Raw genomic sequence first — 26,637 nt, forward strand, 5'->3', positions numbered from 1 at the left:
TCTCTCTCACACTCACTCACTGATGTGCAGAGGCATCCTCTCTCTCACACTCACTGATATACATGGGCAGCCTCGCTCACACACTCACTGATATACAGGGGCATCCTCGCTCACACTCACTGATATACAGGGGCATCCTCGCTCACACTTACTGATATACAGGGGCATCCTCGCTCACACTCACTCAATCAGAGTCAATCACTGATGCACAGGGGCATCCTCTCTCACTCTCACACTCACTCATTGGTGCGAATTCAAATACGGGCAGTAGAGTTTTGGATGAGCTGAAGTTTATGGAGGGTGGAAGATGGGAGGACGGGCAGGAGAGTATTGGAATCGTGGAGTCTGGAGGTGAGAAAGGAATGAATGAGTCTGATTAACCGTCTGATTCACACCCCCACCCGGGGGAGGATGTCGGTGGATTGAGATGATGGAGGTGGATTGAGATGATGGCGGTGGATGGGGACCGGTTGATCCTCTCCAGGGGGAGGATGGCGGTGGATTGAGATGATGGCGGTGGATGGGGACCGGTTGATCCTCTCCAGGGGGAGGATGGCGGTGGATTGAGATGATGGCGGTGGATGGGGACCGGTTGATCCTCTCCAGGGGGAGGATGGCGGTGGATTGAGATGATGGCGGTGGATGGGGACCGGTTGATCCTCTCCAGGGGGAGGATGGCGGTGGATTGTGATGATGGCGGTGGATGGGGACCGGTTGATCATCTCCAGGGGGAGGATGGCGGTGGATTGAGATGATGGCGGTGGATGGGGACCGGTTGATTATCTCCAGGGGGAGGATGGCGGTGGATTGAGATGATGGCGGTGGGTGGGGACCGGTTGATCCTCTCCAGGGGGAGGATGGCGGTGGATTGAGATGATGGCGGTGGATGGGGACCGGTTGATCCTCTCCAGGGGGAGGATGGCGGTGGATTGTGATGATGGCGGTGGATGGGGACCGGTTGATCCTCTCCAGGGTGAGGATGGCGGTGGATTGAGATGATGGCGGTGGATGGGGACCGGTTGATCCTCTCCAGGGGGAGGATGGCGGTGGATTGAGATAATGGCGGTGGATGGGGACCGGTTGATCCTCTCCAGGGGGAGGATGGCGGTGGATTGAGATGATGGCGGTGGATGGGGACCGGTTGATCCTCTCCAGGGGGAGGATGGCAGTGGATTGAGATGATGGCGGTGGATGGGGACCGGTTGATCTTCTCCAGCGGGAAGATGGCGGTGGATTGAGATGATGGAGGTGGATGGGGACCGGTTGATCCTCTCCAGGGTGAGGATGGCGGTGGATTGAGATGATGGCGGTGGATGGGGACCGGTTGATTCTCTCCAGGGGGAGGATGGCGGTGGATTGAGATGATGGCGGTGGATGGGGACCGGTTGATCTTCTCCAGCGGGAGGATGGCGGTGGATTGAGATGATGGAGGTGGATGGGGACCGGTTGATCCTCTCCAGGGGGAGGATGGCGGTGGATTGAGATGATGGCGGTGGATGGGGACCGGTTGATCCTCTCCAGGGGGAGGATGGCGGTGGATTGAGATGATGGCGGTGGATGGGGACCGGTTGATCCTCTCCAGGGGGAGGATGGCGGTGGATTGAGATGATGGCGGTGGATGGGGACCGGTTGATCTTCTCCAGCGGGAAGATGGCGGTGGATTGAGATGATGGAGGTGGATGGGGACCGGTTGATCCTCTCCAGGGTGAGGATGGCGGTGGATTGAGATGATGGCGGTGGATGGGGACCGGTTGATTCTCTCCAGGGGGAGGATGGCGGTGGATTGAGATGATGGCGGTGGATGGGGACCGGTTGATCTTCTCCAGCGGGAGGATGGCAGTGGATTGAGATGATGGAGGTGGATGGGGACCGGTTGATCCTCTCCAGGGGGAGGATGGCGGTGGATTGAGATGATGGCGGTGGATGGGGACCGGTTGATCCTCTCCAGGGGGAGGATGGCGGTGGATTGAGATGATGGCGGTGAATGGGGACCGGTTGATCATCTCCAGGGGGAGGATGGCGGTGGATTGAGATGATGGCGGTGGATGGGGACCGGTTGATCCTCTCCAGGGGGAGGATGGCGGTGGATTGAGATGATGGCGGTGGATGGGGACCGGTTGATCCTCTCCAGGGGGAGGATGGCGGTGGATTGAGATGATGGCGGTGGATGAGGACCGGTTGATCTTCTCCAGGGGGAGGATGGCGGTGGATTGAGATGATGGCGGTGGATGAGGACCGGTTGATCCTCTCCAGGGGGAGGATGGCGGTGGATTGAGATGATGGCGGTGGATGGGGACCGGTTGATTCTCTCCAGGGGGAGGATGGCGGTGGATTGAGATGATGGCGGTGGATGGGGACCGGTTGATCTTCTCCAGCGGGAGGATGGCGGTGGATTGAGATGATGGAGGTGGATGGGGACCGGTTGATCCTCTCCAGGGGGAGGATGGCGGTGGATTGAGATGATGGCGGTGGATGGGGACCGGTTGATCCTCTCCAGGGGGAGGATGGCGGTGGATTGAGATGATGGCGGTGGATGGGGACCGGTTGATCCTCTCCAGGGGGAGGATGGCGGTGGATTGAGATGATGGCGGTGGATGGGGACCGGTTGATCATCTCCAGGGGGAGGATGGCGGTGGATTGAGATGATGGCGGTGGATGGGGACCGGTTGATCCTCTCCAGGGGGAGGATGGCGGTGGATTGAGATGATGGCGGTGGATGGGGACCGGTTGATCATCTCCAGGGGGAGGATGGCGGTGGATTGAGATGATGGCGGTGGGTGGGGACCGGTTGATCCTCTCCAGGGGGAGGATGGCGGTGGATTGAGATGATGGCGGTGGATGGGGACCGGTTGATCCTCTCCAGGGGGAGGATGGCGGTGGATTGAGATGATGGCGGTGGGTGGGGACCGGTTGATCTTCTCCGGGGGGAGGATGGCGGTGGATTGAGATGATGGCGGTGGATGAGGACCCGTTGATCCTCTCCAGGGGGAGGATGGCGGTGGATTGAGATGATGGCGGTGGATGGGGACCGGTTGATCCTCTCCAGGGGGAGGATGGCGGTGGATTGAGATGATGGCGGTGGATGAGGACCGGTTGATCCTCTCCAGGGGGAGGATGGCGGTGGATTGAGATGATGGCGGTGGATGGGGACCGGTTGATCCTCTCCAGGGGCAGGATGGCGGTGGATTGTGATGATGGCGGTGGATGGGGACCGGTTGATCTTCTCCAGTCGGCTCGCGCTGTGTCGGTTTAACGGCCGCGCAGATTTAAATTCAGCCACCGACCTTCGGGTAAGCGTACTCTAACGCGGCCTTCGAGACACACGACAACGCAAAATCGTCGAGCAGAAATTGATAGCCAAGCTCCGCACCCATGAGGACGGCCTCAACCGGGATCTTGGGTTCATGTCACGCTACACGTAACCCCACCAGCGAATAAAAGTTATCTGTTTTTAATTCAACGAGTCATTTTCAGTCTTTCTCTTCCTTTCGGATGTTTCTCCCGCTCTCCCTCTCTCTCTCTGTTTTGTGTTCTGGCCGTTTGTATATTCGGTGGTCCTGTCGGTAACACCTCTCTGTCTGAACACTTTGATTGCCTTGACAACGGGCAGTTGGAATGATTATCTGTAATCACCAGGTATTGTTCTCTGAATATAAATGCGAAAGGTTCAAGGATTTCCACATTCACCTGACGAAGGAGGAAGCCTCCGAAAGCTTGTGATTTTCAAATAAAATTGTTGGACGATAACTTGGTGTTGTAAGATTGTTTACGATTGAGATGATGGCGGTGGATGGGGACCGGTTAATCGACTCCAGTCCCCTGGACTCTCCCATCAGTCGGCTGATGGCCACGCCCCTCAACACACGTCACACGCGCCGTTGCCAGGTTACGAACATCACCCACGCTCCCGGCCCGCGCTGTTTCTGTATAACTGAGTGGGGGGGGGGGTCTCAGTATTTGATGAACTGAGGGGGTGGTCTCAGTATTTGATGAACTGTGGGGGGGGTCTCAGTATTTGATGAACGGAGGGGGGGTCTCAGTATTTGATGAACTGAGGGGGGGTCTCAGTATTTGATGAACTGAGGGGGGGGTCTCGGTATTTGATGAACTGAGGGGGGGTCTCAGTATTTGATGAACGGAGGGGGGGTCTCAGTATTTGATGAACTGAGGGGGGGTCTCAGTATTTGATGAACTGAGGGGGGGTCTCGGTATTTGATGAACTGAGGGGGGGGGTCTCAGTATTTGATGAACTGAGGGGAGGGGGGGTCTCAGCATTTGATGAACTGAGGGGGGGGTCTCAGCATTTGATGAACTGAGGGGGGGGTCTCAGTATTTGATGAACTGAGGGGAGGGGGGGTCTCAGTATTTGATGAACTGAGGGGGGGGGTCTCAGTATTTGATGAACTGAGGGGGGGGTCTCAGTATTTGATGAACTGAGGGGAGGGGGTGTCTCAGCATTTGATGAACTGAGGGGGGGTCTCAGTATTTGATGAACTGAGGGGGGCGGGGTGTCAGTATTTGATTACCTGAGGGGGGCAGGGTGTCAGTATTTGATGAACTGAGTGGGGGTCTCAGTATTTGATGAAATGAGGGGGGGGTCTCAGTATTTGATGAACTGAGGGGGTGGTCTCATTATATGATGAACTGAGGGGGGGGGGTCTCAGTATTTGATGAACTGAGGGGGGGGGGTCTCAGTATTTGATGAACTGAGGGGGGGTCTCAGTATTTGATGAACTGAGGGGGGGTCTCAGTATTTGATGAACTGAGGGGGGCGGGGTGTCAGTATTTGATTAACTGAGGGGGGCGGTGAGTCAGTATTTGATGAACTGAGTGGGGGTCTCAGTATTTGATGAAATGAGGGGGGGGTCTCAGTACTTGATGAACTGAGGGGGTGGTCTCATTATATGATGAACTGAGGGGGGGTCTCAGTATTTGATGAACTGAGGGGGGGTCTCAGTATTTGATGAACTGAGGGGGGGGTCTCAGTATTTGATGAACTGAGGGGGGGTCTCAGTATTTGATGAACTGAGGGGGGTCTCATTATTTGATGAATTGAGGGGGGTCTCAGTATTTGATGAACTGAGGTGGGGGGTCTCATTATTTGATGAACTGAGGGGGGAGGTCGCAGTATTTGATGAACAGAGGGGGGGTCTCAGTATTTGATTAACTGAGGGGGGGGTCTCAGTATTTGATGAAATGAGGGGGGGTCTTGGTATTTGATGAACTGAGGGGGGGTCTCGGTATTTGATGAACTGAGAGGGGGGTCTCGGTGTTTGGTGGAACTGATGGGGGGGTCTCGGTATTTGGTGGAACTGAGGGGGGGTCTCGGTATTTGGTGGACCTGAGGGGGGGTCTAGGTATTTGGGGGAACTGATGAAACACAGTGAAAGGTTCCCGTTTGTGGGAACTCACTCTCAATCTTTGGGTCGATCTGAGGAAGAGGTTTCTGATCCTTTGCCCCGAGACACCACTTGCTGTGTCTGATCCAACCTGTTATATGGACACGTGTCTTTTGGCAATTTAACTTGTTCAGTCCCAGTCTGTGTCGGATGTTACAAGTTGTTGATGGTTAAAGGTTGGGTTTCATCATCCTGCCGCTTGTCCCCAACACAAAATACACACGGATACTCAGTCACTCACTGATATACAGAGGCATCCTCCCTCTCACACACTCACTGATATACAGAGGCATCCTCTCTCTCTCTCTCTCTCTCTCACATTCACTCAGAGTCATTCACTGAAATACAGGGGCATCCTCTCTCCCTCACACTCACTCTGAGTCACTCACTGATATACAGGGGCATCCTCGCTCACACACTCATTGATACACAGAGGCATCTTTTCTCTCTCTCTCTCACACTCACTCAGTCACTCACTGATATACAAAGGCATCCTCTCTATCTCTCCCAATACTTCAAATATAGTTTGGAGAAATTACTGATCCGAAACTTATTCACTTTTATATTTCCATAGTGGGGAAAGGAATGGACGCTGACTGATAGTTTGATTGGGCGCACATTCGTGAGACGCACAGACCACAGCGAGACACACACAGATGATTGGATAACAGCTGTGAAATCTACCACTTGAATATTTATGAGATTGTAAGACCCCTGATGACATTCTGTAAATAAATACTGTGCATCACCTAAATGTTTCAAGTTACATGATTCATAACATCATACATTAGGATTAATATTAGAACAGTGGTAAATCTCCTCACCTCCTGCAGTGTTCATTAGTGTTAATATTAGAACAGTGGTAAATCTCCTCACCTCCTGCAGTGCTCATTAGTGTTAATATTAGAACAGTGGTAAATCTCCTCACCTCCTTCAGTGCTCATTAGTGTTAATATTGGAACAGTGGTAAATCTCCTCACCTCCTGCAGTGTTCATTAGTGTTAATATTAGAACAGTGGTAAATCTCCTCACCTCCTACAGTGCTCATTAGTGTTAATATGGGAACAGTGGTAAATCTCCTCACCTCCTGCAGTGCTCATTAGTGTTAATATTAGAACAGTGGTAAATCTCCTCACCTCCTACAGTGCTCATTAGTGTTAATATTAGAACAGTGGGAAATCTCCTCACCTCCTACAGTGCTCATTAGTGTTAATATTAGAACAATGGTAAATCTCCTCACCTCCTACAGTGCTCATTAGTGTTAATATTAGAACAGTGGTAAATCTCCTCACCTCCTACAGTGCTCATTGGTATTAATATTAGAACAGTGGTAAATCTCCTCACCTCCTACGGTGCTCATTAGTGTTAATATTAGAACAGTGGTAAATCTCCTCACCTCCTACATTGCTCATTAATGTTAATATTAGAACAGTGGTAAATCTCCTCACCTCCTACAGTGCTCATTAGTGTTAATATTAGAACAGTGGCAAATCTCCTCACCTCCTACAGTGCTCAATAGTGTTAATATTGGAACAGTGGTAAATCTCCTCACCTCCTACAGTGCTCATTGGTATTAATATTAGAACAGTGGTAAATCTCCTCACCTCCTACAATGCTCATTAGTGTTAATATTTGAACAGTGGTAAATCTCCTCACCTCCTGCAGTTTTCATTAGTGTTAATATTAGAACAGTGGTAAATCTCCTCACCTCCTACAGTGCTCATTAGTGTTAATATTAGAACAGTGGTAAATCTCCTCACCTCCTACAGTGCTCATTAGTGTTAATATTAGAACAGTGGAAATCTCCTCACCTCCTGCAGTTTTCATTAGTGTTAATATTAGAACAGTGGTAAATCTCCTCACCTCCTACAGTGCTCAATTGTCATGTGCTGACAACATGAGTGATGTGGTAAATATATTCCAATAGAAGCACCAACCAGGACACATCTCCATGAACACACGGACAATATTGCTGCCCACAGCGACCAGATGAATTAAACCCAGCTATCTATTATATATGTGGATAGATATCAAATTCATAAAGTACGAGGATTTACTATCAATACTGAACAAATCAAAAATATTAAACACTTCTGTGAACAAAAAAATACACGAGCGCCAGAATGTAAAACCGAGTGAAGGGCCATTTAATTCATCATTGATGATGCTGCTTCATATTTCCTTCCAGAATGTTCACTACCTCAGGTATAAGGCTGGTTCTGCCGGCACTGTGTGAGCAAATCTTACCAATGGGCGCTCCCAGTGCAGCGTTTCGGCCGACGGGAACTGGGTTGTGGAGATCAGCGGGACTCACTGGGTTTCACTGGGCAGCTGTCTGTGTCACACCTGATGTGGAGCGTTGATCATAACAATCGAGATATGCTCGATCCCAGAACTAACGGCTGTTGTACTGATGGGGGAGGAGGGATTTGGTTTCATCTTGAGCAAGGGAACGCTCTCCTACTCATTTTAATATTTCTGTCTAACCCTCTTATTAATATTATATTTATTACAGAGCATCAGAATCTAGGAACGTCTGTCACCACCATGGCTGAAGGTTCAAACAGGGGAGAAGATCCAATATCTTCAAAAAGAATGCGAATGGACACAGGTAGGTTCAGAAAATTCATCAAAATACAATTTCTGTCCTGACAAAGGATCCAGATCACGAGCAGGAACCTGCAGCTCACACAGGAAGAGGTAACAGCACAGATACTGTGTAGATAGAGGGAAGTGAGTGACCATCGAGAGGGACAGTGCGGTCACAGGTGGAGGGATCTCCTGAGTACTGGAACTGACCAATAGATACCTGGTGTTGGGGGCTGTAAGGTGGATAGAGACAGTGACTCAGAGGATGGTCTTCCTGAGTAACAGTGTGAGACCATGGAACAGGGCGACACCCCAAGTGGGACGGGGGTGAGAGGCAGGTGGGACACATGATTAGGAGAGTGATAGTGGTGGGAGATTCGATAGTCAGGGGAATAGAGAGACTCTTCTGCAGCCCTGAGCAGGTCCCGAATAGTAAGTTGCCGCCCTGGTGCCAGAAGGAAGAGCATCCTGAAACAGGTGGGACCATCTCTGAAGGAAAGGAGAGCACTGAATAGACAGGGTCAGAACCAATAACACGGATTGAAATACGTTCATAGAGTGACTTTTAAGACTGAGGCTCTGGACATAAGACAAGGCCTCCAGGTGGTGACCTCCGGATTGTTTTACACTAGGCCACTTAAGGAGGGAAATATGAGACAGGTCAATGTGTGGCTGCAGGGCTGGAGCAGGATGGAAGGGTTCATGGTCTTGGGGACTGGAGTGAGTTCAAGGAGAAGGGAAGGGACGGTCACGGTCTGAACTGACCAAGAATGGTTTTACAGACTGGGTGAATGGAGCAGGAGGGAAGGGTTCACGGTCTTGGGGACGAGAGTGAGTTCAGGGAGAAGGGAAGGGACGGTCACGGTCTGAACTGACCAAGAATGGTTTTACAGACTGGGTGAATGGAGCAGGAGGGAAGGGTTCATGGTCTTGGGGATAGAGTGAGTTCAGGGAGAAGGGAAGGGACGGTCACGGTCTGAACCGACCAACAATGGTTTTACAGACTGGGTGAATGGAGCAGGAGGGAAGGGTTCATGGTCTTGGGGACGAGAGTGAGTTCAGGGAGAAGGGAAGGGACGGTCACGGTCTGAACCGACCAACAATGGTTTTACAGACTGGGTGAATGGAGCAGGAGGGCAGGGTTCATGGTCTTGGGGATAGAGTGAGTTCAGGGAGAAGGGAAGGGACGGTCACGATCTGAACCGACCAACAATGGTTTTACAGACTGGGTGAATGGAGCAGGAGGGAAGGGTTCATGGTCTTGGGGATAGAGTGAGTTCAGGGAGAAGGGAAGGGACGGTCACAATCTGAACCGACCAACAATGGTTTTACAGACTGGGTGAATGGAGCAGGAGGAAAGGGTTCACGGTCTTGGGGACTAGAGTGAGTTCAGGGAGAAGGGAAGGGACGGTCACTGTCTGAACCGACCAACAATGGTTTTACAGACTGGGTGAATGGAGCAGGAGGGAAGGGTTCACGGTCTTGGGGACTAGAGTGAGTTCAGGGAGAAGGGAAGGGACGGTCACGGTTTGAACCGAGCAACAATGGTTTTACAGACTGGGTGAATGGAGCAGGAGGAAAGGGTTCACGGTCTTGGGGACGAGAGTGAGTTCAGGGAGAAGGGAAGGGACGGTCACGGTCTGAACCGACCAACAATGGTTTTACAGACTGGGTGAATGGAGCAGGAGGGAAGGGTTCATGGTCTTGGGGACTAGAGTGAGTTCAGGGAGAAGGGAAGGGACGGTCACGGTCTGAACTGACCAAGAATGGTTTTACAGACTGGGTGAATGGAGCAGTAGGGAAGGGTTCACGGTCTTGGGGACGAGAGTGAGTTCAGGGAGAAGGGAAGGGACGGTCACGGTCTGAACCGACCAACAATGTTTTTACAGACTGGGTGAATGGAGCAGGAGGAAAGGGTTCACGGTCTTGGGGACTAGAGTGAGTTCAGGGAGAAGGGAAGGGACGGTCACGGTCTGAACCAACCAACAATGGTTTTACAGACTGGGTGAATGGAGCAGGAGGGAAGGGTTCACGGTCTTGGGGATAGAGTGAGTTCAGGGAGAAGGGAAGGGACGGTCACGGTCTGAACCGACCAACAATGGTTTTACAGACTGGGTGAATGGAGCAGGAGGAAAGGGTTCACGGTCTTGGGGACTAGAGTGAGTTCAGGGATAAGGGAAGGGATGTTCACGGTCTGAACCGACCAAAAGATTGGGTGAATGGAACAGTGGGAGGGTTTCAGTTAATATGACCGGAGGGTGGGGAAAGTCCGGCTCTGAGACACGAGAGTGGAATTAATAAAACTGTTGGAGCAGGAACAGAAGATTTATGAAATAGTGAAAAGTTATTAGTAGTTAAAAAGGAAGGTGGTTTTGAAATATTGAGAGAGAAAGTCACTTGATATTAAAAAAAAACAAGAAACGAAAATGGGTCAACATTACAAAAAATCAGAGTTAGGATTGTGTGTTATGTCTGTGAATAAACAAATCATTCCAAACACATTCGGAAAGACAGAAACATGACAGATGTGATCTGGTATCTGTAAGACAGGGCCTGAGTTTACACAAGGCTCAGAGCGAAATGCTCCTCATTATAACATTTTGAGCGGAGAGAAAAATACCTCTGGTCGCCAGTATTAATAAAGGTTCTATGACAGAGTTGGAACAATAACAAATTGTATTTCTGTTGCAAATTTAATGTATTAAAACGACCCAGGGTGTGTGACAGCGATTATCAAACAAAATTTGTCACTGAGTCAAATAAGGAGATATGAGGACGGGAGACCAAAAGCTTGGTCAAAGAGGTTTTAAGGAGAGTCTTAAAGGAGAACAGAGGGATGGAGAGGAGGAGAGGTTTCGAACATAAGGATGCTGCAGGGAGCTATGTTAAGATCGAATCCATATGTACACAGTTAAATAATAGGAAGGGAAATAGCACAATTTTCGGTGGGTTTTGCAGGCCAGCAATCAGTGGAGGTCAAATAGAGGGGGAAGTGGGGGAAACTAGTTGTGGATGAAGGTTTGGGGAGATACAAAATATTTCCTTTAATTTCTAAAAATGATGGTGGAAGTGAAAATGTTGGTGCACGAGAGGAGGATGTGGGCCCATAATTAGAGAAGGATTTGGATCTGAGAAACATCACCGAGGTGGATAAATCACTGGACCCAGAGATAACACACCCGAGGCTGTTAAAGGAAGTCAGAGAGGAGATAGGAGGGACTCTGATCACAATTTCTCAATCCTCGATTGTTATCAAAAATATCCAGGTGGACTGAAGGAGCCCAAGTAATGTCTCTGATAAAATAGAGAGAGAGGGTCAACGGGTAACTGGAGGCCAATTAGTCTCCGTCAGCAGTGGGCAAACCCCTTGAATCTGTAATTCCAGGTCGAATTAGTGAACATTTAGAGATACAGGGGATGATCAGGGGAGGCTGGAACTGATTCGCTGTCGACAAGCCGTATTTGACAAATCTGATACAGCTTTGTTGAGAGGTGACTTGATCGGTCGATGGAATGTAGCACAGGCGGTGTATATGGGTTTTCAGAAGGTGTTTGATAATGTGTCCACAGGAGGCTTCAGCCGTTTGGTATAAGAGGAAATGTAGCCGCCCGGATAGAAAGTCGATAATGTGTTTAATTTTCTCCATTTTTGTTCACAGATCCGAACACTGCAATCAGTGAGTTCCTGACAAAGTGCGACGATTACCAGCTGTTCCAGTTGACGAAATTCTACCGGGACAGACTAGAACAGGCTATTGAAGGAGGGGTGGACGGAGTCAGCTCGTTGTTAACATACGAGAGGCATTTCAGTGGACAGGAACATCGGGTAAGTGGGAGGGACACAGAATGAGTTTGGATTATTTAAACATCAGAGAACTAACAGGATATCAGATCTTAGAATCATAGGATGTGACACAACAGAAACAGGCCAAATAGGAAAGAAATGGATCAAACGGAAAATACAGTCAATCTGAAACAATGATCGGAAGAGGTGAAAATACCCAGTGGATCGTTCAGTGTCTCTACAAAGGACAGGGCAACGGTTCGGGTATAACTTTTCTGTGGACTGAAAACAAAAGGAAATCAGTTTAAGTGGGACTGGGAAAAGTCGGGACCAATATATTCATTATTATTCTTTACAGAAAGTCGTTGATCTCGTGGAGAAGGGAAACAGGGCGGACAGTTCCAAACTTCTCCTAAATCTGGTGATGGAGAAAGGCTCTCGGGCCCGAAGGGTGATGTGGGAATCCTTTGTGAAAATGTACCATGTGGTACCAAAGTTGGACAAAATACTGAAAGAAATACAAGAACTTGGTATGGTAAAATCACACACTGAATTCAATTTCAGATTGAAACACTGCAGAATTTACTATAATATTACACAGATCTGATTTCATGAAAGCTCATTGATTTAAACAGGTCCTGATTCATTTGATTATATGAACATCAGACGAGGTTTATCTGAAATACCCAGTCAACTGAAAGGTAAGTGATGAAATGGAGATTTCAAACTGTTTATTTCACTTCTGAGAATCAGAATGTTTCACTGTAGACTTTTGTTCAGAGATTGTCAGAATCTGGGAATCAGAAGTTGAAAGGGTGGAGGGAACAGAATAAAGTTTGATTTTGATTTGTTAATAATCTTTATCATCTGCGCGATCCGTTACTATTCGCTGTTCTCAATTATTTGCAAATTTACAAATGTTTTATTACTCCAGCTATTCCAGGTGCTGATTGCGAACAGTTCTGAAAAACCGTTCATACTTGGGAGGACCCTGATACACTGTGAATCCACATACACACCTGGCAGGATCCCGATACACTGTGAATCCCCATACACACCTGGCAGGATCCCGATACACTGGGAATCCCCATACAAACCTGGCAGTATCCCGATACACTGTGAATCCCCATAACACCTGACAGGATCCTGATACACTGTGAATCCCCATACACACCAGGCAGGATCCTGATACACTGTGAATCCCCATACACACCTGACAGGACCCTGATATATTGTGAATCCCCATACACAACTCCAATATGCCCCACAGATGCTTTCGGCTCACAATTAATGAGAAGTGCTTTCTGCAGGTTTACCTGCGCCCCTAGAAATCAGCTCACAATCACCTGTAGGGAACAAGGTGGAGAAATGCGAAATGGTAAAAATGTTATCATTTCACATACGTCAAAGTGCTCGTTCTGATCTCAGAAGATGTACAGATGTTCACACAATTGATCATTAATCCCTGGAGGATTGTGAGGGAAAGACAATTGGGAAGTTATGGGCTTGCTCCCTTATGGCAGTGAAAGAGAGAACTTATTCTACTAAAAGAATCGTCCTTTAACTCAGGGTCTTTTTAGATCCAATGGAATGACTGATGGAAACAGATTTGTAATTACCCAAACCTGCATTATAGGAAATTGAGACCAAAATGAAACAACAGAGTATAATTATTGGGAGAACAGTTGAAATGAACTGTAAATGTTTTCTGCTCTAACATTACACTGAATGATGTGGGCAGTAGTTCTAATTCTAATTGGTGATACGGCAGGACAGTTCGAAAAACACATTCAATGTAGGTGTAAAACTGCTGCAAAATTGTTCACAATTTCAGAAACGGAATATAACAGAAGAATGATTAGAGACAGGAAAAGGCCATTTGACCCACATAAGCCTGTCCCTGTTTGAGAGATGACCCCACTCACCCCTCCTCTCAGTTTGTCCACAGAAACACATCCGATTGTCTCTTGGCCCAACTTGCAAGGCCCCTTTAGTGTCCTACCCTGGTAACTGGGTCCCCCGCTCTCCAACTCTTTAGTGAGAAAATTACCCTGAATTCCCTTCTTATTTCTGACATTCAATTTTCTACGTCTCTAATTATTTTGGTGATGTGAGCCTTTTTCGTGCATTAATATTGTGAATTACGTTGAAATGATTCAATACCGAAGTCTCTTGCTCAAACAAAATACATCAAACCATCTCACCGTTCCATCAACGTAAACTCCAATACCTTAAATCGTCTTTCTGATTCCCCTCTGTACCTTCAGAATGGCAGTAATATTTATCTGTGATGAGGTGACTAAAGAAGTACAGGTAATACCCCAGATAACCTGCCCGAGGTCTGATACAATAACAGTGGAACTTCTGACCATTCATAGTCTGTCCCTCTCCCAGTGCCCGCAATATCCCAGATAACCTGCCCATGACCTGATACAATAACTGTGGAACTTCTATCCATTCACAGTCTGTCCCTCTCCCAGTGCCCAAAATATCTCCAGATAACCTGCCCAAGGTCTGATACAATAACAGTGAAACTTCTGTCCATTCACAGTCTGTCCCTCTCCCAGTGCCCACAATATCCCAGATAACCTGCCCGAGGTCTGATACAATAACAGTGGAACTTCTGTCCATTCAGAGTCTGTCCCTCTCCCAGTGCCCACAGTATCCCAGATAACCTGTCCGAGGTCTGATACAATAACAGTGGAACTTCTGTCCATTCATAGTCTGTCCCTCTCCCAGTGCCCACAATACCCCAGATAACCTGCCCACTGTCTGATACATTAGAATCACAACATTTTTATAGCACACAAGGAGTCCGTTCATCCCATCGAGCCCCTGCCGGCTCTTTGCAAGAGCTACCCAGTTAGTTGCATTCCCCCGCTCTTTCCCCGTAGCCCTGCAAAAATTTCTCTTCAAGTATTTATCCAATTCCTTTTTGAAAGCCACGATTGAATCTGCTTCCACCATCCTTTCAGAGAGAGCATTCCAGATCATTACTAATCGTTACTTAAAAAAAAGTTTATCCTCCTGTCGCCATTGCTTCTTTTGCCAATCAATTTAAATCTGTGTCCTCTGGTTCTCGAACCTCCAATGGGAACAGTTTCTCCTTATTTACTTTATCTAAACCATTCATGAATTTGAATACTTCTATCAAATCTCCTCTCAACCTTCTCTGCTCTAAGGAGAACAACTCCAGCTTCTCCAGTCTATCCACTTAACTGAAGTCCCTCATCCCTGGAACCATTCTAGTAAATCTTTTCTGCATCCTCTCTGTGGCCTTCACATCCTTTGTAAAGTGCGGTGCCCAGAATTGGACACAATACTCCAGTTGTGGCCAAACCAGGGTATTATAAAGCTTCATCATAACTTCCTTGTTTTTAAAGTCTATTCATCTATTTTTCAAGCCAAGTATCCCGTATGCTTTTTCAACCACTTTCTCAACCTGTTGTGCCACCTTCAAAGATTTGTGCACATATACCCCCAGGTCCCTTTATTCCTGAACCCTCTTCAGAATTATTCCATTTAGTTTATATTGCCTCTCCTCGTTCTTCCTGCCAAAATATATTACTTCGCACTTTTTTGCGTTAAATTGTATCTGCCACGTGTCCACCCAATCTACCAGCCTGTCTCTGTCCTCTTGAAGTCTATCACTAGCCTCCTCACTCTTTACTGCACTTTCACGTTTTGTGTCTTCTGCAAATTTTGAAATTGGGCCCTGTACACCCAAATCCAAGTCATTAATATCTATCAAAAAAGCAGTGGCCCCAGCACCGACCCCTGGGGACACCACTGTGTACCTTCCTCCAGGCAAAAAACAACCGTTCACCACTACTCTCCGTTTCCTGTTACAGAACCAATTTCGCATCCATGCTGCCATTGCCCCTTATTTTCCATGTGCTTCAACTTTGCTAACAAGCTTATTATGCGGCACTTTATAAAACCCCTTTTGAAAGTCCATATCAACATCAATCGCACTGCACTCCTCAACGCTATCTGTCACCTCATTTAACATCTCAATCAAGATAGTTAAATGCGATTTGCCTTTAACAAATTGGTACTCGCTTTATTCAACTAATCCACACTAGATCAAGTGAACATTAATTTTGTCCCGAATTATCGTTTCCAAAAGCTTCCCGACAACTGAGGTTAAACAATAGAATTCTGCCCATTCAGTCTGTCCAGTACACACAATATCCCAGATTACCTGCCCCAGACCTGATACAATAACAGTGGAACTTCTGTCCATTCACAGTCTGTCCCTCTCCCACGACACACAATACCCAAGATAACCTGCCCAAGTCCTGACGAAATGACACTGACGAGTAAAGTGATATTGAGAAATTGTTATTTTGTCAAAATAACTAACATTGAGAACCACTTTCTGTCTGTTCTAATTGAAGATGTTCAACAGAAACACAAGGAAACACTCCGGGTCCAAACTGAAACACTGAGAGTGAACACGATCCTAATAAAGGAGAAGGTTAAGATTTTCCAGCTGGTCACTCTATACGCTGAGCTAACGGTCATTTCTACTGTTCGAGATCGGACACTTGTAGAACATGAACTGCTGGCAAGAGGCCGAGACCATGAAGAATGGAGAGAGAAACATCTCCGGAGAGAATTGGAAAAAATCCAAACTGATCAATTGTTCCAGAGCAGTTTTTCCCCGACAAAATCCAGTTCTGGGAGTTCAGCAGCAGTGAGCGGAGTCACGGGGATTGGAAAAACAACAATGGTACAAAAGATTGTTTATGACTGGGCCATTGGGAAAATATACCCACACTTTCAATTTGTTTTCAGTTTTAAATTCCGGGATTTGAACGCTATTAACTGCAAAATAAACCTGAGGAATCTGATCCTGGATCTGTATCCTTACTTTGGGAATATTCTGGGAGAGCTCTGGAAGAACCCAGAGGGATTACTGTTTATATTCGATGGTTTAGATGAATTCAAGGACAGTATTGATTTTGCTGACAATCGGAGAAATACAGAACCTCAGTACATGTGCACAGATCCTGAAGACTGGTGTGAAGTGCCTGACATTGTGTACAGTTTAATACAGCACAAGCTGCTCCCAGGATGTTCAGTGCTCATGACCAGCCGCCCCACTGCATTACATTTGTTGGAAAAGGCTGAGATCAGTGTCTGGGCTGAAATCCTGGGATTTGTTGGTGAAGAACGGAAGGAATATTTCAACAAGTTTTTTGAAGATCAGGCGGTGGCAGCAGCTGTTTTCAAACATGTGGAGGAGAACGAGATCCTGTACACCATGTGTTACAACCCTTCCTACTGCTGGATCCTCGGTCTGTCACTGGGTCCCTTCTTCACACAAAGAGACAGGAAACAGCAGCGAGTTCCCAAGACCATCACCCAACTATATTCCTACTATATTTACAACATTCTGAAAAACCACGGACGAGAGATTGAATCCCCCCGTGATGTGTTACTGAAGATCGGTGAGATGGCCTTCACAGGAGTCTCCGAGAAGAAGATTGTGTTTAGAAATGGAGATTTGATCAAGTACAATCTGCAACCCTCCCAGTTCCTGTCTGGGTTCATGATGGAACTTTTGGAGAGAGATGATTCTGCCCAGAGTGTGGTTTACACATTCCCGCACCTCACCATCCAAGAGTTTGTAGCTGCACTCGCACAATTCCTGACTCCAGATCCAGGGGACATCCGGAAACTCCTCAGTGAAGCCCACAGCAAAGAAGATGGGCGATTTGAGATATTTCTCCGTTTTGTTGTTGGTCTTTCCTCCTCACAGTCAGCTCGGCCCCTGGAGGAGTTTCTGGGTCCATTTCATCATCAAACAATCTGCGGAGTGATTGACTGGGTGAAGGAGAAGGTTGAAGGAGAGATTGGAAACACAGAGAGTAAAACTGGTAAAAGGGACCTCCTGAACACATTCCACTATCTGTTTGAGTCTCAGAATACAGCACTGGCTCGGGTCACAGTGGGATCTGTGGAAACACTTAGATTTACTCGATTAGTACTGACCCCGATTGACTGCGCAATGCTGTCTCATGTCATTGGATTCTGTGATACAATAAAACACCTGGATCTGTGGAACTGCTCCATTCAGTGTGAAGGACTCCAGAGGCTGGGACCCGTACTGCACAGATGCCAGGTGTTGAGGTAACTGTTTATTTGTCTCTATCTGTTAGGCCAGTTGTAGAACAGTCACGGATTTTATTGTTGCTCCGCAATAAAGGGAAAGAAACAGTTCAGCTAAACCAGAGAGAAGCAGATTCAACACAAATATGACAAATGATAAGGAGAATCTGAATGGATCCTTGTGAACAAGTGGGGATTTTACAGTCTTCATCGGATCAGTAAATACAGGTCACTGATAGAGTCTGATAATTTAATTGCAATAAATGATTTTTATTTCTGTTTTTCTCACTGCCTGAGATACATCCATTGAAGAGGCTCCTTCTCACTGTTACTTACACGTAGACCGACACTAACTGCAGCAGTCCGTGTGTTGGAGCATCCCACCCTCTTACTGAGGTGTGGGGGCAAGTGACGGTCACCGGACTGTCAACGTGTGTAGGAGAGGGAATCAGAAACACCAAACATTCAGTAACAAAGAGCAAAACACAGCTTTCGGGCAGTCAACCATCAGTGGGCGAGCTGAGCTTTCCCCGCAGGACAGTGGTCCGTTATCTTAACTCATCAATGACACAGCCCTTCACACTCTCCAATACATCCACCATCTCATCACTCAGCTGGCAGAACTCGTGCCTCTGAGTCAGAAGGTCGTGGATTCAGGCCCCTCGCTCATTAATCCAGGCCGGCACTTCAGTGGGATTTGGGAGTTAAAATCTGCAGGTAAAAAGAGTGAAATCTATCGGGTTGTGGGGTATTAGCCCAGGAGTACAGACACACACCGGCCAGCAGTGGGGCCTCACATACAGCGGGAGGCTCCTGGGTTAACCAGGGGGCAGTGAACCCGGGAATTTCCCATAATCTGCCCCCTGTGTGTGAGTCCCCGCTCGGGGAGGGAACTTCAGAAAAATTCCTCAAAAACTGTCGAGCCATTGCACCTGAAATAAATGTAGAGCCAGTTTAATGGGAATAAAGAGAGAGAGACTCCCCTCCCCTATAAACTTGGAGTAAAGGGACATTTGACACTTGTAACCGGACAGAATAAACTCTACTTGTCACGCAAAATCCTGGGGCACGGATTTTACAGCAGCCGTTAGCGCTGTTTCACAATATAACTCACTCCGAGATATTATACAGATTAATATAATATTGCATAAAGGAGGTAATCATCACTTTATCATTTAATTCAGGGAAAATCGCCCCATTCCCATAAATCTGGGAAATTACCACCAGCAGAAATGAGACAAGTTTCCTCAAACATGACTGGACCAGTCACTGACCTCCAGGAGGGTAATTCTGATCATCAGGGAATGAGACCGGACTGAGGGACATTTAAAGGCTTCACACAGACAGCACTTTATTTAATAAATACATTTACTGAATACATGGGGAGTTGGACTGAGTGAGATTCATTGTCAGTGACAGCGAAATCTGGTTATTAATTTCCTGAAGATTTTTCAGTGTTTCCTCTAATATCAGAGAGAAATTGTGTCAGATCCAGGGTTTGATTCAGTTTGTTTCTCACTCTCTCTGTTTGTGTTTAGACTGGGGAGAAATAAACTGGGAGATTCAGGAGCGAAACTACTATCTGCGGCCCTGAGAAACCCGGACTGTAAAATACAGGAACTGGGGTAAGTATCAGACTGTGTGAGATTGTGTTTATAATAACTGGATGCTGAACACTCTGAATTAATGTCAGTATAAGAAATAATAATACAAATAAACACTGAGAAATTTCTCTGATTGCTGTTATTTCTTTCTCTGTCTCTGTCTCTCTCTGATCTCCAGGTTATGGGAAAACGGACTCACAGCTTCTTGCACTGAGGATCTCTTCTCCACTCTCAGTACAAACCGGTCACTGACGGTTCTGGACCTGAGTAATAATAAACTGGGAGATTCAGGAGTGAAACTATTGTCTGCGGCTCTGAGGAACCCAAACTGTAAAATACGGGACTTGGAGTAAGTATCAGACTGTGTGAGATTGTGTTTATAATAACTGGATGTCTGAACACGGTACATTATTATTGGTATCAGCAATAGTGTTATTAATAAACACTGGGGATTTACTATTATTTCTCTCAATTTGATCCCCAGTCTATGGGCTGTCGGTCTCACAGCTTCTTGTACCAAGGATCTCTCCTCCGCTCTCAGTACAAACCGGTCACTGACGGATCTGAACCTGAGTAATAATAAACTGGGAGATTCAGGAGTGAAACTATTGTCTGAGGCTCTGAGGAACCCGGACTGTAAAATACAGAAACTGGAGTAAGTATCAGACTGTGTGAGATTGTGTTTATAATAACTGGATGTCTGACACTACACATTATTAGTATCAGTAATCTAGTTATGAATAAAAACTGTACATTATTGTTAGTATCATTAATAGTGTTATTAATAAACACTGGGGATTTACCCTGATTCCTGTTATTTCTCTCTCTCTGATCCACAGTCTGAATGATGTTGGTCTCACAGATTCTTGCACCGAGGATCTCTCCTCCGCTCTCAGTACAAACCGGTCACTGACGGTTCTGTCCCTGGGATCAAACTCCTTCACAGACCGATCTGTCCCCGCTCTCCGCTCCCTCATACTGACCCGCAGGAATCTGGAGTGGATCAGGTGAGTGTTTGTGTTAATGTTTAATATAATGAATAAAATATCAATGGGATTCAGTCCCTTTTTTCGGTAATATTTGTCTGTAATTATTATTGAAATATTAACCCCAGTCTCCGTGTTATTTACACTGTTGTTCAATCTGTTTATTCCCTGTTTAATCTTTAATCTGTTTCAGGCTGTGGAGGAATCAGTTCAGTCCAAATGGAAAGAGACACCTGGAGTCACTGCGAGAATCCAGACCCGGACTGAGAGTGACAGTGTGAACATTTCAATTAATAACAATTCCTGGTCTCATTATATGAACATTTCAATTGATAACCATTCCTGGTCTCATTATATGAACATTTCAATTTCTAACCATTCCTGGTCTCATTATATGAACATTTCAATTTCTAACCATTCCTGGTCTCATTATATGAACATTTCAATTTCTAACCATTCCTGGTCTCATTATATGAACATTTCAATTTCTAACCATTCCTGGTCTCATTATGTGAACATTTCAATTGATAACCATTCCTGGTCTCATTATATGAACATTTCAATTTCTAACCATTCCTGGTCTCATTATATGAACATTTTTGGCCGATTCTCTGTCCCTCCCCTTTAACCGGCCAGCGCGCGCTCCAGGTTTAAATCCGAACGGCCCTTTAACGGTTTCCAGCTCGAGCTGAGCGAGCGTCGTCTCCCATTGTGACGTCAGAGGCCCAGCGACAGGGTCACGAGACTCAGTCACCCGGTCCCCCAGCGCTGATTCTGCCGGATATCCGGGACTGGATGGTCCCCAATGGGGCACGGGGTAAATGGACAGACAGGAAGGGCCCAGGGTGGGGCTCAGTCTGGGCTGCAGTGGGACACTGGGTCAATGTACGGACAGGAAGGGCCCAGGGTGGGGCTCAGTCTGGGCTGCAGTGGGACACTGGGTCAATGTACAGACAGGAAGGGCCCAGGGTGGGGCTCAGTCTGGGCTGCAGTGGGACACTGGGTCAATGTACAGACAGGAAGGGCCCAGGGTGGGGCTCAGTCTGGGCTGCAGTGGGACACTGGGTCAATGATCAAACGAGAAGTTTCCAGTGCAACAAGTGTCCCTCTGTACAGTGTAAGTCCCTCCCAGTGAGGAGTCAGACTCTGGAACAAGTATCCCTACGATCCTCCAATTTCGGGCTCTTGTACATCCCCCACTCCCTTTGCTCCACCATTGGCGGTCGTGCCTTTAACTGTCTCGGCCCTAAGCTATGAAATTAACTCCCTAAACCTCTCCGCCTCTCTCTCCTCCTTTAAAACACTTGTTAAAATCTACCTCTTTGCCCAAGCTTTTGGTCATCTGTCCGAATACCTCCTTGTGTGGCTCGGTGTCACATGATTCGCTCCTGTAAAGCACCCTGTGACGTTTTGTTGCAATGAAGGTGTTATATAAATTTAAGTTGTTGTCAGTGTGCTGTGTTAATAAAACTCCACCGCTTACTTCAGCTCAGGCCTGGTCTGGTTATTTTTTAAAATGGTTTTCGTGTTTGAAAATATTGAATAAAGGATCCTTGAAATTACATCCCTCCTCCTCCAAGCGGCATCGCAGACGTGACTGTTTGCTCTCGTGTGTGGTGGCTGGGGAGCAGGGCGGGACGGGAGGTCTTACTCGGGAGGCTGGATGTGCAGTTTGCACAAAATGGTGAGACCGACTTTGAGCAAAAGAGCTCAGCTGGGACCCCACAAAATGGCCTCCCGACATGCAACGCAAAATGGCCGCCATGCACCTGCCTCAAAATGGCTGACGTGAACCCGCCTTAAAATCACAGTGATACATCGCAAAAGGAAAAGGAAGCCATTTGGCCCATCGTGCCGGTGTCGACTCTTTTAAAATGCTAACCAGATAATCGCATTACCCTGATCTTTCCCCGTGGCCAACATATTTTTTCCTTTTCTAGTGATTATCTCATTCCCTTTTGAAAGTTCCTATTGAATCTGCTTCCACCTCCCTTTCACGCAGTGAATTGCAGATCATTACAAATCGCTGCAAAAAGAAATAATCCTTCCTCATCTCACCTCTGGCTCTTTTGCCAATTATTTTGAATCTGTGTCCCCTGGTTACCGACCCCCTGCCACTAGAAACAGTTTCTCCTTATTTACTCCATCAAAACCCCTCAAATGGCCGCTCCTTCCCCTCAAAGTTGTCCCATCTCTCCGAAACACAAGCAGCATTTAGAAATTATAACAAACCCTCGAAGCCCGCAAAGGGGTTCATGTTTCAGTCGTTAATCTCCTCTCGGCCCCTCTTTGTCTCACACTGGGTTAACGTGTTTCTGTAACATTGCAGGCCGGGCGACTTTAACCTGAGCCTTTAACCTGGTTAAATCACAATGGTCACAATCGAATAGGAACATGTTGAACCGAGGCCCCAAAACCAGGGCCCAGAGAGGAAATTAAAGCGCAGGGCAATAAACAGACCGAACTCCCGTGGGCCCTGTTTGGGTGCAGCCTGTGGAGGATAGAGTGCACGCTGGGATCCCAAATTGCACCCACTGATCCGACAGTGCACCCAGTCACTACTGAGTGAGCAGAGAGTGCATCCTGGGATCCCAAATTGCACCCACTGATCCGACAGTGCACCCAGTCACTATTGAGTGAGCCTAGAGTGCACCCTGGGATCCCAAATTGCACCCACTGATCCGACAGTGTACCCAGTCACTACTGAGTGAGCATAGAGTGCACCCTGGGATCCCAAATTTCACCCACTGATCCGACAGTGAGTGAGCATAGAGTGCACCCTGGGATCCCAAATTGCACCCACTGATCCGACAGTGCACCCAGTCACTACTGAGTGAGCATAGAGTGCACCCTAGGATGCCAAATTGCACCCACTGATCCGACAGTGCACCCACTCACTACTGAGTGAGCATAGAGTGCACCCTGGGATCCCAAATTGCACCCACTGATCCGACAGTGCACCCAGTCACTACTGAGTGAGCCTAGAGTGCACCCTGGGATCCCAAATTGCACCCACTGATCCGACAGTGCACCCAGTCACAACTGAGTGAGCACAGATTGCACCCTGGGATCACAAATTGCACCCACTGATCCGACAGTGCACCCAGTCACTACTGAGTGAGCATAGAATGCACCCTGGGATCCCAAATTGCACCCACTGATCCGACAGTGCACCCAGTCACTACTGGGTGAGCATTGAGTGCACCCTGGGATCCCAAATTGCACCCACTGATCCGACAGTGCACCCAGTCACTAGTGAGTGAGCCTAGATTGCACCCTGGGATCCCAAATTGCACCCACTGATCCGACAGTGCACGCAGTCACTACTGAGTGAGCATAGAATGCACCCTGGGATCCCAAATTGCACCCACTGATCCGACAGTGCACCCAGTCACTACTGAGTGAGCATAGAGTGCACGCTGGGATCCCAGATTGCACCCACTGATCCGACAGTGCACCCAGTCACTAGTGAGTGAGCATAGAGTGCACCCTGGGATCCCAAATTGCACCCACTGATCCGACAGTGCACCCACTCACTACTGAGTGAGTATAGAGTGCACGCTGGGATCCCAAATTGCACCCACTGATCCGACAGTGCACCCAGTCACTACTGAGTGAGCATAGAGTGCACCCTGGGATCCCAAATTGCACCCACTGATCCGACAGTGCACCCAGTCACTACTGAGTGAGCAGAGAGTGCATCCTGGGATCCCAAATTGCACCCACTGATCCGACAGTGCACCCAGTCACTACTGAGTGAGCCTAGAGTGCACCCTGGGATCCCAAATTGCACCCACTGATCCGACAGTGTACCCAGTCACTACTGAGTGAGCATAGAGTGCACCCTGGGATCCCAAATTTCACCCACTGATCCGACAGTGAGTGAGCATAGAGTGCACCCTGGGATCCCAAATTGCACCCACTGATCCGAGAGTGCACCCAGTCACTACTGAGTGAACATAGAGTGCACCCTGGGATCCCAAATTGCACCCACTGATCCGACAGTGCACCCAGTCACTACTGAGTGATCATAGAGTGCACCCTGGGTTCACAAATTGCACCCACTGATCCGACAGTGCACCCAGTCACTACTGAGTGAGCCTAGAGTGCACCCTGGGATCCCAAATTGCACCCACTGATCCGACAGTGCACCCAGTCACTACTGAGTGATCATAGAGTGCACCCTGGGTTCACAAATTGCACCCACTGATCCGACAGTGCACCCACTCACTACTGAGTGAGCATAGAGTGCACACTGGGATCCCAAATTGCACCCACTGATCCGACAGTGCACCCAGTCACTACTGAGTGAGCCTAGAGTGCACCCTGGGATCCCAAATTGCACCCACTGATCCGACAGTGCACCCAGTCACAACTGAGTGAGCACAGATTGCACCCTGGGATCACAAATTGCACCCACTGATCCGACAGTGCACCCAGTCACTACTGAGTGAGCATAGAATGCACCCTGGGATCCCAAATTGCACCCACTGATCCGACAGTGCACCCAGTCACTACTGGGTGAGCATTGAGTGCACCCTGGGATCCCAAATTGCACCCACTGATCCGACAGTGCACCCAGTCACTAGTGAGTGAGCCTAGATTGCACCCTGGGATCCCAAATTGCACCCACTGATCCGACAGTGCACGCAGTCACTACTGAGTGAGCATAGAATGCACCCTGGGATCCTAAATTGCACCCACTGATCCGACAGTGCACCCAGTCACTACTGAGTGAGCATAGAGTGCACGCTGGGATCCCAGATTGCACCCACTGATCCGACAGTGCACCCAGTCACTAGTGAGTGAGCATAGAGTGCACCCTGGGATCCCAAATTGCACCCACTGATCCGACAGTGCACCCACTCACTACTGAGTGAGTATAGATTGCACCCTGGGATCCCAAATTGCACCCACTGATCCGACAGTGCACCCAGTCACTACTGAGTGAGCCTAGAGTGCACCCTGGGATCCCAAATTGCACCCACTGATCCGACAGTGCACCCAGTCACAACTGAGTGAGCACAGATTGCACCCTGGGATCACAAATTGCACCCACTGATCCGACAGTGCACCCAGTCATTACTGAGTGAGCATAGAATGCACCCTGGGATCCCAAATTGCACCCACTGATCCGACAGTGCACCCAGTCACTACTGGGTGAGCATTGAGTGCACCCTGGGATCCCAAATTGCACCCACTGATCCGACAGTGCACGCAGTCACTACTGAGAGAGCATAGAGTGCACCCTGGGATCCCAGATTGCACCCACTGATCCGACAGTGCACCCACTCACTACTGAGTGAGCATAGAGTGCACCCTGGGATCCCAAATTGCACCCACTGATCCGACAGTGCACCCAGTCACAACTGAGTGAGCATAGAGTGCACCCTGGGATCCCAAATTGCACCCACTGATCCGACAGTGCACCCACTCACTACTGAGTGAGCATAGAGTGCACCCTGGGATCCCAAATTGCACCCACTGATCCGACAGTGCACCCAGTCACTACTGAGAGAGCATAGAGTGCACCCTGGGATCCCAAATTGCACCCACTGATCCGACAGTGCACCCAGTCACTACTGAGAGAGCATAGAGTGCACCCTGGGATCCCAAATTGCACCCACTGATCCGACAGTGCACCCAGTCACTACTGAGTGAGCATAGAGTGCACCCTGGGATCCCAAATTGCACCCACTGATCCGACAGTGCACCCACTCACTACTGAGTGAGCATAGAATGCACCCTGGGATCCCAAATTGCACCCACTGATCCGACAGTGCACCCAGTCACTACTGAGTGAGCCTAGAGTGCACCCTGGGATCCCAAATTGCACCCACTGATCCGACAGTGCACCCAGTCACAACTGAGTGAGCACAGATTGCACCCTGGGATCACAAATTGCACCCACTGATCCGACAGTGCACCCAGTCACTACTGAGTGAGCATAGAATGCACCCTGGGATCCCAAATTGCACCCACTGATCCGACAGTGCACCCAGTCACAACTGAGTGAGCACAGATTGCACCCTGGGATCACAAATTGCACCCACTGATCCGACAGTGCACCCAGTCACTACTGGGTGAGCATTGAGTGCACCCTGGGATCCCAAATTGCACCCACTGATCCGACAGTGCACCCTGTCACTACTGAGTGA

The 26,637-nt window shown here is 48.2% G+C and overlaps 1 protein-coding gene across 2 annotated transcripts in view; it reads left to right on the forward strand.

Moving 5' to 3' along the window:
* The window catches only part of LOC137310075 (NACHT, LRR and PYD domains-containing protein 3-like), a 48,016-nt gene extending 26,050 nt beyond the window's left edge, over nucleotides 1-21,966 (forward strand). Inside the window, exons 3-13 of one of the 2 annotated variants that reach the window (XM_067978046.1) lie at nucleotides 5,974-6,104; nucleotides 7,915-8,010; nucleotides 11,648-11,814; nucleotides 12,131-12,302; nucleotides 12,408-12,473; nucleotides 16,173-17,910; nucleotides 19,428-19,514; nucleotides 19,672-19,842; nucleotides 19,978-20,148; nucleotides 20,333-20,500; nucleotides 20,673-21,966. In XM_067978046.1, the coding sequence (XP_067834147.1) occupies nucleotides 7,947-8,010; nucleotides 11,648-11,814; nucleotides 12,131-12,302; nucleotides 12,408-12,473; nucleotides 16,173-17,910; nucleotides 19,428-19,514; nucleotides 19,672-19,842; nucleotides 19,978-20,148; nucleotides 20,333-20,500; nucleotides 20,673-20,760 (2,892 nt within the window). In that variant the 5' untranslated portion in view covers nucleotides 5,974-6,104; nucleotides 7,915-7,946 and the 3' untranslated portion in view covers nucleotides 20,761-21,966. The remainder of the gene's footprint in view (nucleotides 1-5,973; nucleotides 6,105-7,914; nucleotides 8,011-11,647; nucleotides 11,815-12,130; nucleotides 12,303-12,407; nucleotides 12,474-16,172; nucleotides 17,911-19,427; nucleotides 19,515-19,671; nucleotides 19,843-19,977; nucleotides 20,149-20,332; nucleotides 20,501-20,672) is intronic. The other variant, XM_067978045.1, reaches the window with a different exon arrangement.
* Nucleotides 21,967-26,637: the final 4,671 nt, after the last annotated feature.

Source organism: Heptranchias perlo, unplaced genomic scaffold (assembly GCF_035084215.1).
Source record: "Heptranchias perlo isolate sHepPer1 unplaced genomic scaffold, sHepPer1.hap1 HAP1_SCAFFOLD_214, whole genome shotgun sequence".
NCBI classification, from domain to species: Eukaryota; Metazoa; Chordata; class Chondrichthyes; order Hexanchiformes; family Hexanchidae; genus Heptranchias; species Heptranchias perlo.